The sequence below is a fragment of the Nestor notabilis genome, unplaced genomic scaffold, assembly GCF_000696875.1.
Source record: "Nestor notabilis isolate BGI_N333 unplaced genomic scaffold, ASM69687v1 scaffold28950, whole genome shotgun sequence".
In the NCBI taxonomy this organism is placed as follows: domain Eukaryota; kingdom Metazoa; phylum Chordata; class Aves; order Psittaciformes; family Psittacidae; genus Nestor; species Nestor notabilis.
Window position 1 is genome coordinate 601 of NW_009911980.1, and position 17,304 is coordinate 17,904.

Genomic DNA, 17,304 nt, shown 5'->3' on the forward strand with positions numbered 1-17,304 from the left:
CATAGGAAGTTGAATAATAATGTTATTAAGCATAGTATTCTGGTTCACAGATCCTGATTTGCCCCCACGTGTATTATTTGATCATTTACAGCCTGCTTCCAATAGCTAAATTGACTCTGTAAGCTCTGTCATTTGTCAGTGGGAGTTCTGTAATTTTGCTCCCTGAATCAAGTGTCTTTAGTGAACCTGTCAAAGCAAAGGGATGTGACCAGCACCAGGTATTACAAAACAACTTCACAGAGTATCTTTTGAGCAGCATTTGAGACAGGGATTTTGGTTGAAACGGTAGTAGAAAATGAAGAAACTCTTTTGTGCAAGACCATAGCACAGAGTCTTTTCAAGTAAGTTTGTCTATGGGAAGGAAACAACCATATCAGATTTGACCTGTCAAAACTATGAAGCTGTCAGACCAAGGAGAAGAAACTCTATGCTAAAACCAGTAGAGAAAAAAAAAATTGTTTCACTGTTGTTCCTGTTGTGAAAGTGATAAAGAATGGAAGGGGTAATTCAGAACAGAATTCTTCAATAGTGCTTTAACTGAAATGTTTAAGAAGTACATAACTATAATGGATATTGCAGCCCTGTACTGCCTGGACACTAGTAGCTAATCCAGAGGGAGACCCGTTGTTTTAGCAAACCCTTTTTTTCCTACATCAACAGAAAGGGAAGAAAGCATCTAACATTCTGTTAACTTGAAATAATCTGATCAATAAAGGAACCCCCAAACCTACATAGTTTTGAGCAAATGCCTCTTAACTGCTTCTCCTCTGTGACTGTACAGGTTAGCACGCAGTGTCTTCGGATGTGATGGTATCTATTAGAAAAAGAGGGGGCTTATTTTTCTTGGTGTTTGCACTTTCTGTCCTTCCAAGGTCTTTATTATTTCTACCAAACCTTTCCAAATAACTTTAGCTTTTCATATCTTCTTGTTTTCTTTTTTCTATGTATAAATAAGAAATACTTTCTTACAGATAAATCAGGCTACGCATGACCAGGCAGTGGTGCTACAAAATGCCCTACAAAACATTCCTAATCCAACTTCAGAATGCATGCTAAGAAATGTAGCAATACGTCTTGCACAACAAATATCTGATGAGGTTAGTGAATTGTAAAATCAGCCAGTTGAACTCTGATTTAACTAAATTCCTTCTGCAGAAGAAATGTCTTTTGAAATAAGGTATGAAAAAAGGTTTTTAATTGTGCCTTTGTCCTTTTTAGAGGACTTCTAATAAATATACTTCTTCTTTCACCAGGCACGTTAAAGCAGACAAAATCTGAATTTCTTTGACAGTATCACTGTGTCTGTAGTTTTCTGAAATCGTGAACACTGCTGCAGATTTAAATTTCATGTGTTAACTTACATGCTACTTCTATTAAGAAATGAAATATAAATGAAATACAAATGCTTTTCAAGATGCATCATCTCTTTTCTATTTAAGGAAAAATTCTGTGTTAAAGTTTAAAATTTTAAACTTTCTATAAAATACATTTGTAAAAATTTAAAATCCATTGCAATGTTATTTGCAACTGCATTTTAATGCTGCTTTGGTTTATTTTTCTTTTTTTCAGGCTTCAAAATACATCCCTGATATCTGCGTTATTAGGGCAGTACAAAAAATTGTTTGGGCATCAGGTTGTGGGTCAGTTCAGCTGGTTTTCAGCTCGAATGAGGAAATTAGTAAAATTTATGAAAAGGTAAGAACTCCTGAGCAACTTCTTTTCTATATAACTGGTGTTTTGGTTACAAAAGAGACGGTATCAACCAGGTCAGACTTAGTATGATGAGCTTTTAGGTAGGTGTCTTGGTGATGGAGTCTAGTAGTTGGTACTCGTAGTCTAGTACATGTCACTTGTCCTATCACAGTTTAATTCTTTATTCAAAATTCCTTTTCTCAGTAACTATTTAATTGTAACTTGAATCTGGTATCAGTTCAAAAATGCACCAATTCTGTAAACTGCTAATGTTTTCAGTTAGATTCTGTACCTAAATAAGGAATAAGCATTTCTTGCAATGCAAATGTTTTGTGGTCTTCAAACTTAAAAGGTGTATTCCTCAAAGTTGATGTAAAGCATGTGTGCGATCTAGAATGAGAAACAAGTAATTGATTTGAAATTAGCACTGAAACACTGGTAAAATGAAACATAAGTGCTAATCCTGTATGGCTTTTTTCTTTTGCTATGTAAATGTGTAAAACATATTCATGGTTTCACATGTGGTTTACACAAATCATTTGGAGTTGGGGGTTATATATTAATTTGTTATCACACACCTTGTGTTTAATGAATGTTGCTTACAGTTGTAGGAAATAGTAAACTGTATTTTGAAAGTGATTTAAAAAACAATTTTTGTTGTTCAAGTATCTTCTCTTGTTTGTCTTATAAAATCAAATAATACTTGCTTGAAAGGGAAAGGAATATATAGCAAATATATATAGCAAATTGCAGCACCTTTCCATTTAGCTTACAAAGGGGTATAATGGCATCTGCTTTGATTGCTGTGGGAATGACAACTTCATGAAGTAAGTTGGAGTGGGGTTGTTGTGGTTTTGTGGGTTGGCTTGTTTTGTTTTTTAATTGAGGTGATTAACTTGCATATAAAAAGTGGTTTAGTTAGCATGACAGTCCAGACATGTGAAGATACTCTCCTACATCTATACATTCATAGAATCATAGAATAGTTAGGGTTGGAAAGGACCTTAAAATCATCTGGTTTCACCCCTCCACCATGGTCAGGGACACCTCGCACTAAACCATGTCACCCAAGACTCCATCCAACCCGGCCTTGAACACCGTCAGGGATGGAGCATTCACAACTTCCTTGGGCAGCCCATTCCAGTGCTTCACCATCCTCACTGTAAAGAACTTCTTCCTTATATCTAATCTAAACGTCCCCTGTTTATGTTTGAACCCGTTACCCCTTATCCTGTCACTACAATCCCTAAAGAAGAGTCCCTCCCCAGCATCCTTGTAGACCCCCTTCAGGTACTGGAAGGCTGCTGTGAGGTCTCCACGCAGCCTTCTCTTCTCCAGGCTGAACAGCCCTGACATTTTGAGCAGTATTGTTCTAGAGAAAATACACCTAAAGGAAAATACACCTAAATGTCCTTTTCTGACGTTTTTCTGGGTGAAAATTTTACAGTTCTGTGAAAATACTTTCAAACAATTGAAGTTTTAAAATAGTTGAACTTTAAGCTGTGCATGATCAGTCACCCTTCAGAGGGGTTTTTTGTTTATGATTATTATTGACACTTAAATGGACATTTGTAATAAATGGCAGCTGCATTTGGTTTACGCTAGGCAAAAGGAAATAAAAATGGAAGTGAAAAAGAGGAAGAAATTGTAGAAATAATAAAGGGGGGGATAAAGAACACTATGTTAAAGTAACATTAAAAGTGTCTATCGTAGAAAAAGAGGAATATGATGCAAGAAAAGACACGATTTCAGTTTGAGAACTGCATTTGGTTACAGATGAGCGAAAATAACACCTGTGGTATTTTATAAAGATTGAATAAGCTGGTGACTGACAAACACTGGCTTAGAGGAAAAAGTGTTTTGAGAAAAATGCTTTCAGTTTTCTAAGTTTACCACCAAATCTTAGACTTTTAACTCATAGGTGGTAGGAGTATTTTGCTGAGTCTTTGGAGTAGAGATTTATCATTAAATGTTAGTTTAAGAACAAAAGTAGACTGATCTTTGTGGAGTCAGGAATGACATGTCAGGATTCCTGAAAACATCAAAGGGACAGCTGTGGTAAAACTTTTTACTTATTTATTATTTTTTTTTAAGAGCACTTTTGAGTAGTCTCATCAAGTATGACTTAGGCAACAATGTTGTGAGCACTTCAAGAAGCTTCTGAACTTAACTGGTGAATTCAGTTAGACTTTAAAAGCCAAGATATATTATTTTGAGAGCGTAAGTTTTATGGAGTCTCTTCTGCCTCCTGCCTCAAAAATTCTGGTGTGGGAGTCCTCTCAGTGGTTGAAAGAGGCTGCGTATGACTTTCAGCGGTATCAAACTGCCACTTCCTTATTATCTGATGAGAGAAGGCCCGTACCCACCTGAAATACTGCAACTGTGCTGCTTGTGCAGACTCATGAGCTCTTGGTGCCTGCATATAGAGAAATACTTCATTGAGTAGAGAATGCGCTTTGCCTTTCTGCTGGATCTCTGCACCTATGCAGAAGTAACTTTCTTTCTAAATAGGGCTTCAATGCAGAAGCAGGTGCAGTCCTGAACTTGTTGAAAACATTTTGCTTTTACTTTCATATCTAGAGATATGTCAGAATTACCACATCCCACTACAGTGGTGGTGACTGTCTCAGATTTTTAGCTGTTGTGCAAAGACAGAATAGTGTCTCTTGCCAGACTGAGACATACTTTATCCTCTTCTACTGCTATTTACAATTAGTTACCTCTTCTACATTGTAGTGCCTTCTTTCTGCCTACTTAATCTTGATACCTTTCTGTGTATAAAACACTTATTTTATGCCTGTAGTTAACGTTGCTAACCTGCAGCCATGATTACTGATGAATTAAGATTGAAACCTGCTCACATTCAGTTTCTTCAGGACTTCTTCAAGCTAATTAATTTTGCTTTAGATGGAGGAAAGGGCTTGCTTTTATTCTTAAGTATTTATTTTGGAGAAATGTACCAAAATCAACTTGCTTCATTCAGATGTTTAATTGAAAGAACAACCTATGTACAGATTATAAATACTATTCTTTCCCATTTCAAAAATCATGACAGCAGCTATGTTTGAAAATTGGTGTTCAACTGCTTTGTGTTTCTGAAAAAAAGTGATGTGCTGAATGAATTCTAGCAACATTAAGAAACTTTTGGTCAATTAAGTTGAGAGTATCAAAGCTTTGTAAAACTGAACTTCTTGATTAATTTTACAGCACTGTAGCCTTCCTGTGTTTAAGCAGTAACTGTTTCCAAAGCTTTAAACTTCAGGTTCTGAGTCGTAAAGAAAAACATCTTACTTAAAATCAAAACTGAACAAAACCCAAGTACAAACCAACAAAAACCCCAGAAGTATTAACTGTTGTAACTTTTGCCTACAAGCTTCCTGTTTAACTTCTGACTCCTTAAGATAATGCTTGGAATCCTCCTTTGAGGGAGCACAGTACTGAGAGTTCAGGTCATCCCACAGAGTGCTCTGAATCCCATGAGTGGAGTGCATAAAATACTTGACACTGATAATCACTTAGTATACAGATTTGTGGTTTGTGTTTGTATTTAGAGTATATACCTTGGAGCCACTTGGGTTTCTTGGGATTTTTTTTCTATACCCACTTTGTGTTCTCTTGTTTATATTCACAGACAAATGCAGGAAACGAACCAGACATAGAAGATGAACAAGTTTGCTGTGAAGCGTTGGAGGTGATGACCCTGTGTTTTGCTTTGATTCCAACAGCACTGGATGCACTCAGTAAAGAAAAGGCATGGCAGACATTTATCATTGATTTGCTATTGCACTGTCACAGCAAGTAAGTTTTGGTGTTTTGTGGTTTGTTTTTTTTTTAATCACATATCACAATCATTAGGGTTGGAAGGGACTTCTGGATATCATCTAGCCCAACCCCCCTTCCAAGGCAGGTCCACCCAGGAACATGTCCAGGTGAGGTTTAGATGTCTTCAGAGAGGGAGACTCCACAACCCCTCCTGGGCAGCCTGTTCCAGTGATCCACCACCCTCAATGTAAAGAAGTTCTTCCTCAGGTTGAGGTGAAATGTCTTGTGTTTTAGTTTGTGGCTATCTCTTCTTGTCTTCTTGCTCGACGAGGAGCGATTATTTTACAATTCAGAATTAATATAAAGCCTAAACACAGAGCAGTGACTTCTTATTTAAGCGATTTTTCTCTGCAGTTTTCTTAATTTATTGTTTAGCAATATAAATCTGTAATTTGGATACCTATCCTAAAGTGGCAGCTGTATCAGTCTCATCTTTGTACTCGCAAGGAGGATATTGTGAAGCCACATGGATGCCTGTTAATGTGCTACTGACGGCTTTAGAACAACTTTAGAATAAAATCATAGGTGCTTCATGTTTTTCAGAGGTTGTGTGAATACTCATTGCATTAGAATATTTAAGTAACTTGAGTACAGAAGGACTTTCTTGTACTTCTGCTAAGTAAAGACAAAACACTACTAAGTACTGGCAGTTTGAGGAGAGGGGGAATCCTCTGGTTTTCTTGTACTGGAGTGGCACACTTCTGACTCCTCACATGACACATGTTTTACATACAGCTGTCACACTGTGGACTGATAGACAGGGAAAAATAGCAGGAGCTGCCAAGAGCTATGTGTTTCAGTTGCCCTACAGTCTTGCCCCATAGAGTTCAGGGATCTCATGGTATCTCCAAGCTATTCCTACACATCTGCTCAGACAGCATCTGCACAATACAGCATCTGTGCTATGTGTGTCTTGTGACTTTTTAGCCCACCTGAAATTGTGGAGTATTGGGGAGGGGGTTGTTTTTCAAACCCATCCAGGTCGAAAGTTGTGGTATGTTGCTATTAAACTTAGTTACTGGTGCTTTGAACTGATACTAAAGATCTAATTCTAGTTTTGTCAGATATATCTGTTGTTGTTCCATGAGTATGTTAACTTTTCATTGAGAAATGACAGAGATCAGAGATTAGTGGCATTGTATAAGCCCTTCAGTACATTTTAAATGGAGTTTGTGATGCTCTCAGGTGAACAGGGTCAGAATTTCAGCACTATGTTTTCTTCTTTTTACTTTTCTAGATAAAACAGGTTGACAAGTCTTAGGTTCAGGAATATTTACATTTGGTTTTTTCATAACTTCTTTTATTTGATTAGTGTTGCTTTACATGGAGGAAAAGGCTTGCTTTTATTCTCAAGTATTTATTTTAGAGAAATGTACCAAAATCAACTTGCTTGATTCAAATGTTTAATTGAAAGAGCAACCCGTGTACCAATTAGAAATAGTATTCTTTCCTATTTCAAAAATCACCACAGCAACAATGTTTGAAAATTGGTTCTGCTGCTTTGTGTTTCTGAAAAATTAGTGAAGTGCTGAATAAGTTCTAGCAATATTAAGAAACATGTTTTGTTGTTTTTACTTTTCTAGATAAAACAGGTTGATAAGTCTTAGGTTCAGGAATATTCACCATAACAACACCATCAATGGTATCATCAGAGTATCTCTTTATAATGAACTGTTTGCACATGCTGGTGAAACTGTGGAGTGTTGTTACTGGAATCCCACAAGCTTTATTAGTTTGCTGCCTGTGTTATAGGATGTTGAATTTTCAGCTTCACTGAAGCTTGTTATTACCATTTTAGTTAGACAGGTTTAACAAAACATGCTGACAAATATATGTTGTAACTTTACACATTAAATGGAACAAGCTGTCTTTCACTATTTTTGGTAACTTTCAAGGCTGATGAGTAAGAAATAACTACATTTTATTTTTTAAAATGTCAACAGTTGATATCAAGTTACTATTTTGACAGTAAGTGTGTGTTGGCCACGTCACATTTGGAGCACCAGTACAGCTGAATGGCATGGGCAAGTGTCAGTGCCCCATCCTTTGATTTTATTTATTTATTTATTTATTTATTTAATGTTCTGATTTTTCTTGTCTGAATATATATAAGATCTGTGGCTTTTTAACATAATCTTAACTGTGAAAATACAAGTAATGGGTAATAATTTTTATAATAAATTTCACTATAGTTATTTGACTTTGTGCATTGTAATTGGAATTAAGGTGACATTTCTCAAGTGTTCACCAGCATTTATTTATATTTCAGTTCGTGTTTGATATCAACACTTCTATCACTCTTTCTGTCTTTGAAACTGCAGATGCTCTTCATGAGGATTTTTCTATTCTGGTCATATTTCTTCAAGAAAGTGAACTGTTGGTTCAAATCAGGACTTCTATAAGTCTTAAACAGTTTAGTCTCTGAATTTCATTGTGCAGATTCAATCTAACACAGTTTCTGATGGAGGTGGAATGTCTTGGCAAAACCTAGTCTTGATTTAAAGATTGGAGTATCTGTCATGGTTTTGCCAGTCTCTTCTGATGATTACTCTCACTGAACTTGAACCTCAACTGTATCATGATATTATGTCTACTGAAGAGTTAATTGTTGTACTTCCTAAAATACTGGAAGAAACAAGCTGTGTCCCCAAAGAGAAGCTCTGTGGGCTTTCCACATGTTTGTTGGCATATCAGCCCAAGTCTCACCAGCCGTGGTTTAATTCCCCAGATACATTAGCTTTCTTGCCCTTTAATAATAAGGGTAGCATTAGTGGATGTGGTTTGTTTTGTCAGAGGGGATGAAATTTTTAAGGGCTTCTCTTCTTCAAGTGGACTGCCACTCAGCTCCTTATCTCTGCCTTTTTTCCCCTCTATCAGAACGGGAAATGAGCTGAACTTATTGTACGCAAAAATGGTTCATGTCAGTAGAAGCTAACCATTGAGCTGTCTTCTCTCACATGCTTGTAAACTTCTGATACGTATGATAATTTCACTTAGAATGCAGCTGTTCATTATTACATAATAGAACAGCATTAAATATGAGTAGAAACAGAAGACTGCTTTGAAAATGAAGACAGTGAAGTTGTACTAAGCTAAAAAAAAAATAGCTCTTCTGAATTAATGTGGAAACAAATTGGTGTTTGCAGTGTAGAGAAAGTTTAGCAAATAGTGGACAGAATTCTGAATATCCTTTCAACTATTGTTCTCTAATCTCATATCCTCAATTGGAGAACAATGTGAGCAAAAATATGCATGTGAGAAAATGTTTTTGGTGCATCATAAAAGACAAGGAAGATGATCAAGTTCAGATCTCACAAATACGATCTTTCTGGAAAAGATTAGATGGATTGGTGGGTTTTAGTTCGGTTTTTCTTTTTTTTCAGATGTTGAGATTGTATGGGCCTAATCCTGTTTCCTCATAGCATAACCATGCTACCTAGAAATTGAGAAACAGAATGCAAAATGTTTAATACCGAATACTAGAGCAGTTCTTACACTCCAAGGTAATTGATTTTATAGTGGTAACCCCTGAATACAAGACAGACTTAGGCAGCTGAACAGTTAGTCCTAAATGACCCTGGAATCCAGAAGTATTTGAGCTGATGGCTGCAAACTGTTTGGTGGTCATACATATGTGGCCCATATCAATGAAAATTCTTACTGCCTGTGGAAAGCAGTGGCACTTACATCCATTGAAGAGGCTGACTTCTGCTAACTAAGCAGAAATCTGTATTCTGGAGCTATCAGTAGGATGGGATTCAGGTTGCCTGTGGCCTTGGTGGAGGCTTTTGGCCTCCAGCTATTTCACTGAATTAGTGTAAGTTCAGCATGCAACTGTCCTATCTGCCAGCTCTATGCTGTTTTCATGGTATCTAACATGGCACAAGATTCCTGTATTTAGGCACTGTATCCATCCCATGGCTTCTTAAGAGCACTTAGATTGTTACAGCCTTATGCAAATTTAACTCTTCTGTTCAAATATTGCATACTCCTTAGAGACATAACAATGAGAAGTGTGTTTCATTGGTCACATTTCTGCTTTAGGAAAATACCACCTTTATCTGTTTCATTCTGCCTTATAATGCATGAACCTGAGGAGTGTCTGTGTGCTGTGTCCAAAGCAATTGAAGGGTTGCATCTTAAAAGACATTCCTGTCTTATGGAAACGTCAGCTCAGCAATCAGATTGCATAAAATGTCAATTATTATTAAGAACAAAACAGACCCCCTACATCCTGTGGTCTTCTGCAACTCAAAGCAGTGTAGTAGAACTTGCAATGATCAGGCAAGGGTGACAAGGGAGATCAAAGCTCTGAAATGATTTCCATCTGAGGAACAACTGAATAGCTTGAGGCATTTGGTATTGGCAAAGAGATAAATGGTGGGAGGAGAATACCACAGAGACTTTTAAAAATCAGAAGTAGCAAAGAGAGAAGAAATGGACAACATTGTTTCTGTGTATGAGAACTTCATGAGCATAACGTGCAAGCAGCATAAGCCTTCAGTTTGGAAATAGTTTGAGGGGTTGTTCATTAATTTGCCCAGTGAGGGCTATGAAATACTGCTTTGGTTAGTCTTCCTGGACCACAGATTGTTAGAAGCCGAGAGAATGTTTTGGAGAATTGTCCCTGCATGCTTCCCTGTTCTTGTGCACTTTCCTAGGTGTATACCAGAGGCAGAGTGCTCAGCTAGGTGCGTCTTTGCTCTGACCTTATGATCATGCTTGCATGTCTTTTGAAGCAGAGTTAACTGCACATGAAAGAACTCTGAGAGAAATAGGATTCTTTCATGTGCTTTCCACAGTGACCTCATGGGTAGAAAACAATGACAGCCACAACCAGAAAAACACTGTAAAATTCAGTTTCTTATATGTTGAGATGCTTCCATAAAGCACTGCATTAATTTGTGTTTTCTCCCCACACAAGTAGAGTTGTTTCTAACTTTTTACAAGGTAAAATGCTGAGACAGTCTTGCAACTTGAAAGAATAGGTTTTGCCTTAATTTTTTTTTTTTCCTTAAGCTTATCTGTTCCTACATTATTCCAGTGCTTATATTAAGTCTATAAATGAAAAATTTCTTTTAATTCTAGCTTCTTGAATTTTCAGGAGGTCATCTTTTCGCATTTCTTACTGATGATAAATTTTGATCACTTCACAGATGCTCAGCAGGCTGCCGAAGTGATACATAAGAGCAGTTTTACTAGGGCAGTTCTAGTGTGTCTCTCAGACACGGCTGGTGTTTAAAATTTAAAAAAAACCAAAAAACCAAAAGAACAACAACCAAAAAACCCAGAAAAAAAATATTTAGGGTTGCAAATTGCTTGTCATTTTACGCAGTATTTGCTGGCAGTTGTGAAGGTTTAGTGGTTAGCTGCCGATAAATGTCTTTTTATTTTTAAATACTTGATTTGTGGAACAGATTTTGTAATAGTAATTCATATTGTATAAAATTTCACTGCAAGGAGAAACAATATGATGGGTGGTGGATAATTAAAGCATTCCCATTTCTTACATTATGTGTAGTTTTAGAGAATGGCATTAAGCAGATAAGCACAATTTTTCTTATTTATTTTTTTTTATGTCCTGTTTGGATAGGAAGATTGAGTTTAATGTCTCTGTTAAATAATTTTCAGAACTGTTCGTCAGATGGCACAGGAGCAATTCTTTTTAATGGCTACCAGGTGTTGCATGGGACAGAGACCTCTCCTTTTCTTCGTTACCCTGCTGTTTACTGTCCTAGGGGTAAGTGTTTAGAGGAAGGCTTCAGTAGAGTTCGGCTTCTGTTAGAGTTGCACTCTAAGTAGAAGCATATTTGAATTGCATATCATTTGTTTTTTGGTTTACATAGAGTACTGCAAGAGAGCGAGCTAAGCATTCTGGAGACTACTTCACTCTCTTAAGACATCTTCTTAACTATGCTTACAACAGTAGTATTAATGTACCCAATGCTGAAGTTCTTCTCAATAATGAAATTGACTGGCTTAAGAGGATTAGGGTAAGTTTCAGGATTAATTTATTTCTGATAATCAATTATTTGCTACTTCGTTGTGAAATAAGTTTTAAGCTTGGTAAGTTTATATTATTTAGAGTATGCTAACTTTCTTTCAAATTACAGGATGAAGTAAAAAGAACAGGGGAAACGGGTGTTGAAGAAACTATCTTAGAGGGTCACCTTGGAGTAACAAAAGAGTTGTTAGCATTCCAGACACCTGAGAAGAAATACCATATTGGTTGTGAAAAAGGAGGTGCTAATCTCATTAAAGTAGGTTCAAGGTTTTTGACCTATGGAGTTTTTTGATGAGATTTTGGGGAGGGAGTTAACTATAAAAACATAAAAACAAGCCTTTCATCTTGTGGTCTGTAACCGTAAATGGTCCCAGCTTAACTGTTTGACAGGGACTGCCAATTGGAGTTTAATGTTTTCTTTTTAAATAATTTAAAAGAAATACACGTTTCATTCATAAGAACTTAACGTTCTCATTCTTTGGAACCATCACATATGGAGTTGGTGTGACCTTGTGAGCTGTTACCCAAGAGCAAACATCACACAAGGACAGTGAGCTAGATAGAGGATGGTCCTGTACAGGACTGTTTTCTTTCATTACCTCCGTATTGTCTTTTCTTCACGTGTTCTTAATTAGTGCTATTAATGTTTGAACAAATGCATGAGATGTCTGAGCGTCTCTTTAATCAGTCATGTTTTCTTTGTACCTCTGATATTATACAGCAGGAAGATTTTTCAAGCACTAAATGAAAAAGAGCTTTGTAGGTTAATACTGGTTGGACAAGAGAAAAATTTTACCAATCAAGAAAAATAACATGTATTTTTAACTTGCAGTGGGGGGCGGGTTTGCAGGGAACCACATTAGAATGGAGTTACCCTGTTCTAAATTTAAAATCTTATGATGGTGTTGGTCTCAGTTTTAACTCTTGGGTGTTTTAAGTACTACTCTGGTTCTCGGACATTCATTTATGTAATAACACTTATTCTGTTATAAAGTAATATGTATTTATATAGTAACGGGTGATTTATTTTCCTTTTTTTTTTTTTTTTCTTTTTTTTCTTTTCCCCCTCCAGGAGTTGATAGATGATTTCATCTTTCCAGCATCTAATGTTTATCTACAGTACATGAGAAATGGAGAATTGCCTGCTGAGCAGGCCATACCAGTCTGTAGTTCACCAGCTACTATTAATGCTGGGTTTGAGCTACTAGTTGCACTAGCAGTTGGATGTGTACGAAATCTCAAACAGATAGTAGACACGTTGACTGAAATGTATTACATAGGTACAGCAATCACTAGTATGTAATATTTTTAATTACCTGTTTTCTACTTTTTGATGTATATATTATGCCTAGGTTTTGTTTATATTGTCAACTGAACTAGATGCTAAATTTTTTAGTTTGTGGTATGTTTGCCGCTGCTTTTAATGTTGCAAAATCAAGCTATCAAAATCTAGAAAAGTTTATCAGCATAGCCTTTCTCTGTTCTTCTTTATGTGGTAAATGGACTGACTCGCATTACATGGTTGCATCCACATTCCAGCCCCAGTCACTTACACAGTCAGACCCCTCCCCACCCTGACCTCTGGCTACTGCCCTTTGTCCATGCCAGCTCCCAGGAACCTCATTCTGTCTGTATCTTCTACTTTTGTCTCATCGTTTCAGGCTCTGCCTAACCAATCCCAGAACCTCATCAGGTATCTTTGGCTTAGTTTTAGTGCCAGTCTCTTGGTTGCTCACTTAATTTGTCATCATTATCCAGACACAGACACAGGTCCACTGTCCCGTTTTCCTGTTTAGTTCTGTGCTCATTCTCTGCTTGTCATGGTCCTTCCTCAGATGTGTGTTCTCTGAGTTTTGGCCTTGTCTCAGCACAGCTCTGCACTCAAAGAACTTTCTCCTCACTAGAGAAAGATTATAGCAATTGCAGTATGTACAGAAACTTGCAAATGTTAGTGTTTCAAAAGCTGATAGTCAAATGAAACAGGCTAATAATCACAAGGGTGGCAAAAGGCTCATGATTAACGTAGTTTTTTGTTACCAATGAAAAGCATTTAAGACTCTCTTCTTTCTTAAAGAATGAACAAAAAGCATATTATCTGCAGCCCTAAATGGGATAATTAAACAACTATTTTGGCTGTAATATTAACAGGGAAAGGAGAAAGAAAGGTAGGGAGAGGGGGAAGAGGGGGGCGGAACAACTGAAAACAAGCTAAACCAAGTTTGTCTGGGAAGAAAGGCTTGCATTGTTGGGGTTGTTCAGCTGGGAAAGAGAGAAGGCTCTGGGGAGATCTTATTGCAGCCTTTCGGTTCTTAGAGGGAGCTTATAAGAAAGATGGAAATATACTTTTTGTCAGGGCCTGTAGTGCAAGGACAGGGGGCAATGATTTTTAAACTGAAAGAGGATAGATCTAAATAGCTGAACCCAGGACAACAGGACAAGGAAGAAGTTCTTTACCGTGAGGGTGGTGAGGCACTGGAACCAGTTGCCCAGAGGTGTTGTGGCTGCTCCATCCCTAGAAGTGTTCACGGCCATAAGCAAAGCTATAAGCAACTAGAAGTAGTTTCCCGTAGTGGGAATTGTCCACTACCTCTCAGAATGGCAGTGCTACTTATGCAGTTGGTGCTATCACTGGTCATTTGAGGTTTTTCAGTCTCTTCCTGTTCAGTTCCATCTCAAATGAATAAAGGAAAAGGACAGCTTTATGGTTTATACCTCTGCCTCATCCTTTTTTCTTCACTCTTTTCTATTGGGAAGTGTTTCCTATCACCTCACAATTAGAAAGATTTTATAGCATTTCCTTCCACTCAAGTACTTGATAAGCACAGTAGAACACCAGATCTCCATGGTATGTCAGAGAGAAGAAGGAACATATGTATGAACTGTGCATGCTCTGTGTGTCATATACCAAGTATAGCTTGCTTGCAGACATGCATGCTCTCGTTATTTTTGTGTTAAAACTACAGAATAACAGGTTAATGTAGTAAAGCTGTGATTGTATATGTACTATGAAGAGATGTGAGAGGTCTGAGGCAGAAGACTCACGAAGAAAAAAAAAATCTATCACAAGGTCATATAAATAGCATTATCTAACACTGTTTCCCATCCTGGTAAGGGAGACTGAGGCATAAGTGAAATTTTCTGATTTTAAAAGGGTTATGCATTTGTGAAAGGCTTATAAGTTGGTTATATATTCTAGATTCGTTCAGCTGAGTCCTTCAGCTAAGAAACTTGCTAATATTGAGGGAAGACTTCTGTTTAATACATAAATAGACTGAATTTTTGTCTGGCCATGTTTTTAGTTATGCAATTGGTAAATAATTTAGTGGTAAGATTACAGATAGAAATACTGATCATAGAAGTTGTGTTCATTTTAGCAATTAAATTTTACAGTGGAACATTTGCTTTACTAAACTGCAGAGTGATACAGACTAACAGTAATTTTATGCAACTGCCCTTTGTACTGCATTGATATTCTAATTCTTATATAATAAAATTATTTCCTAATCACATTCTGCTATTTTCTTCTAGCTTGTGAAGCGCTTACAGAATGGGAATATCTACCACCCGTTGGGCCTCGACCACCAAAGGGATTTGTAGGGCTAAAAAATGCTGGTGCCACTTGTTACATGAATTCTGTCATTCAGCAGCTGTACATGATTCCAGCCATCAGGAATGGGATTCTTGCAATTGAAGGCACAGGCAGTGATGTAGATGATGACATGTCTGGGGATGAAAAGCAGGACAATGAGGTAAATTTAGTTATGTAGAACTTGCTTATCTTTGAAATAGAATTCTTTTTTAGGAAAAGGTTATAACAAATTCAAGTTGCTTATCACTTTGCTTTCCACTGCTGGCAGTGGGGACAGTAGCATAATGTTTCTTATTTGAATAGGCTCACTGCCAGAGAGGCAGTTCAAAAGATACAGGTAGCAGGGTTTGCAGACTTCCTTCTCATGGATTTTTACTTGAAACCACCATATGCTAATTCTGCCAACAGAACTCCATTAATGCATACAAAGACACTTGTTTCTTCAGATGAAAATATAAACCACTTTAGATGATTAAATTAAACAGGGGATACAACTGGCTACGAGACAGCTACGTATCAAAGTTAATTGCACAAATTTTCTTCTGCTTTTCAGAGCAATGTTGATCCAAGAGATGATGTGTTTGGTTATCCACATCAGTATGAAGACAAACCAGCACTGAGTAAAACAGAAGATAGAAAAGAGTACAATATTGGAGTTCTGAGGCATCTCCAAGTAATTTTTGGTCATTTAGCAGCTTCCAGGCTACAGTACTATGTACCAAGAGGGTTCTGGAAACAATTTAGGTAAATAGAAAATTTAGTATGAATGTCTGTTCACTGGGCCACTGAAATGCCACAAAACTAATTCTAATAGAAGAAATGATAGTGATGTTAAGTGTAAATTAGTAGAACTTGTTCAGCCTTGCATCTGTTATCCTGCCTTTTCACCATTCGGTAGAAGTCTCTTGGTAAACTAAAGCTAACAGCAAGATGGTTATTTGGAATTCTAGTAGTTCTTGAGCTTTGATATTGAGAGTGAATTAACTATGATGTTATATACAAAAGGTTGTTTTTACTTATCAGTAAGTGTCAAGGACAGTGTAACAGGTGGTATCCTGCAGCACAAACCAACAGATTGTCTTGGTCAGTAAGAAAGAGAGATGAATAGCGTGAATAGTTTTTGGGTTGGTTTGTTGTTTTTTTTTAAATTAATTGTTGGGGAACAAAACCTAAAATATTTGACAAGAATGTGCTTTTGTTTTCAGACTTTGGGGTGAACCTGTAAATCTGCGTGAACAACATGATGCTTTAGAATTTTTTAATTCCTTGGTGGATAGTTTAGATGAAGCTTTAAAAGCTTTGGGCCACCCAGCAATGTTAAGTAAAGTTCTAGGGGGATCGTTTGCTGATCAGAAGATTTGTCAAGGATGCCCACATCGGTAAGTTTTTAAGATTCTTTTTACAGGAAAAGCAACCTGTGTTTTAATCCTTATGAAAGTGAATAAAGAGTCAAGAGTAGGTTTTTTGTGTGGTTTTGGTGTTGGTTTGGTTTGTTGTTTTGTTGGGGATTTTTTAAGCTAATAGAATTTGCTACGTTATTTTTTTTCTACGTTGATTTGTCTTCAAGTGCCTTGAAATACTTGATTATTGCTTCTACTTAACAGTTGTATGTGAAGCGTTGTGTTTTGATCAGCAGAGGAAAAGATACAGCTTTTTCATGTTAAGAGTGAAAACAACTTAGGGACTGTGCAGTGTGTAAAGTTTTAAAATATGGGCAACAGCTGTTGCTGGCTTCCGTCTTCCATAGTGTGCGGATAATGCTGACCCAAGTATGAATGTTTAATGAGTGAAACCCTGTTCATACTCACTATATAAGCTGTAACGAGGGAGAATAGTGTAAAAAAGTTTATCTTTTCCTAAGGTTTTTGCTGTATGTTTGAATAACTTCAAATGCAAGTATTGAAATGCAGCTTCATACAGGGTAACACCTGTACCAAATCAGACTGAAAGTCCATAGTGCACCATCGTGATGATGGTGATCAATGACAAATGATTCCTGGAGGAATAGAACTAGGCATTGTACAGTTGTACTTCTAGACTCTCTTCTATCCGCTCTGATGTGGAGGATTAAAACTGTGTGCAGGGTTCGAGATGGCCTAATGATGGACTTGTTCTTTTTCAGCAGTTGGCTTTTTTTATTATTGTTTGTATTTTTGTATCACTAACAGTTGGCCTTCTTACTGTTCACAACATCTTT

The 17,304-nt window shown here is 37.0% G+C and overlaps 1 protein-coding gene across 1 annotated transcript in view; it reads left to right on the plus strand.

The window, feature by feature from the left end:
- Nucleotides 1-971: 971 nt before the first annotated feature.
- Nucleotides 972-17,304, plus strand: part of LOC104399837 (probable ubiquitin carboxyl-terminal hydrolase FAF-X) — a gene marked incomplete at its 5' end in the record, with an annotated part of 32,132 nt that continues 15,799 nt past the window's right edge. Inside the window, 11 exons of the mRNA XM_010017243.1 lie at nucleotides 972-1,097; nucleotides 1,570-1,695; nucleotides 1,753-1,755; nucleotides 5,324-5,490; nucleotides 11,146-11,254; nucleotides 11,361-11,507; nucleotides 11,628-11,774; nucleotides 12,591-12,813; nucleotides 15,047-15,267; nucleotides 15,661-15,851; nucleotides 16,313-16,486. Coding sequence (XP_010015545.1) covers nucleotides 972-1,097; nucleotides 1,570-1,695; nucleotides 1,753-1,755; nucleotides 5,324-5,490; nucleotides 11,146-11,254; nucleotides 11,361-11,507; nucleotides 11,628-11,774; nucleotides 12,591-12,813; nucleotides 15,047-15,267; nucleotides 15,661-15,851; nucleotides 16,313-16,486 — 1,634 coding nt within the window. The remainder of the gene's footprint in view (nucleotides 1,098-1,569; nucleotides 1,696-1,752; nucleotides 1,756-5,323; nucleotides 5,491-11,145; nucleotides 11,255-11,360; nucleotides 11,508-11,627; nucleotides 11,775-12,590; nucleotides 12,814-15,046; nucleotides 15,268-15,660; nucleotides 15,852-16,312; nucleotides 16,487-17,304) is intronic.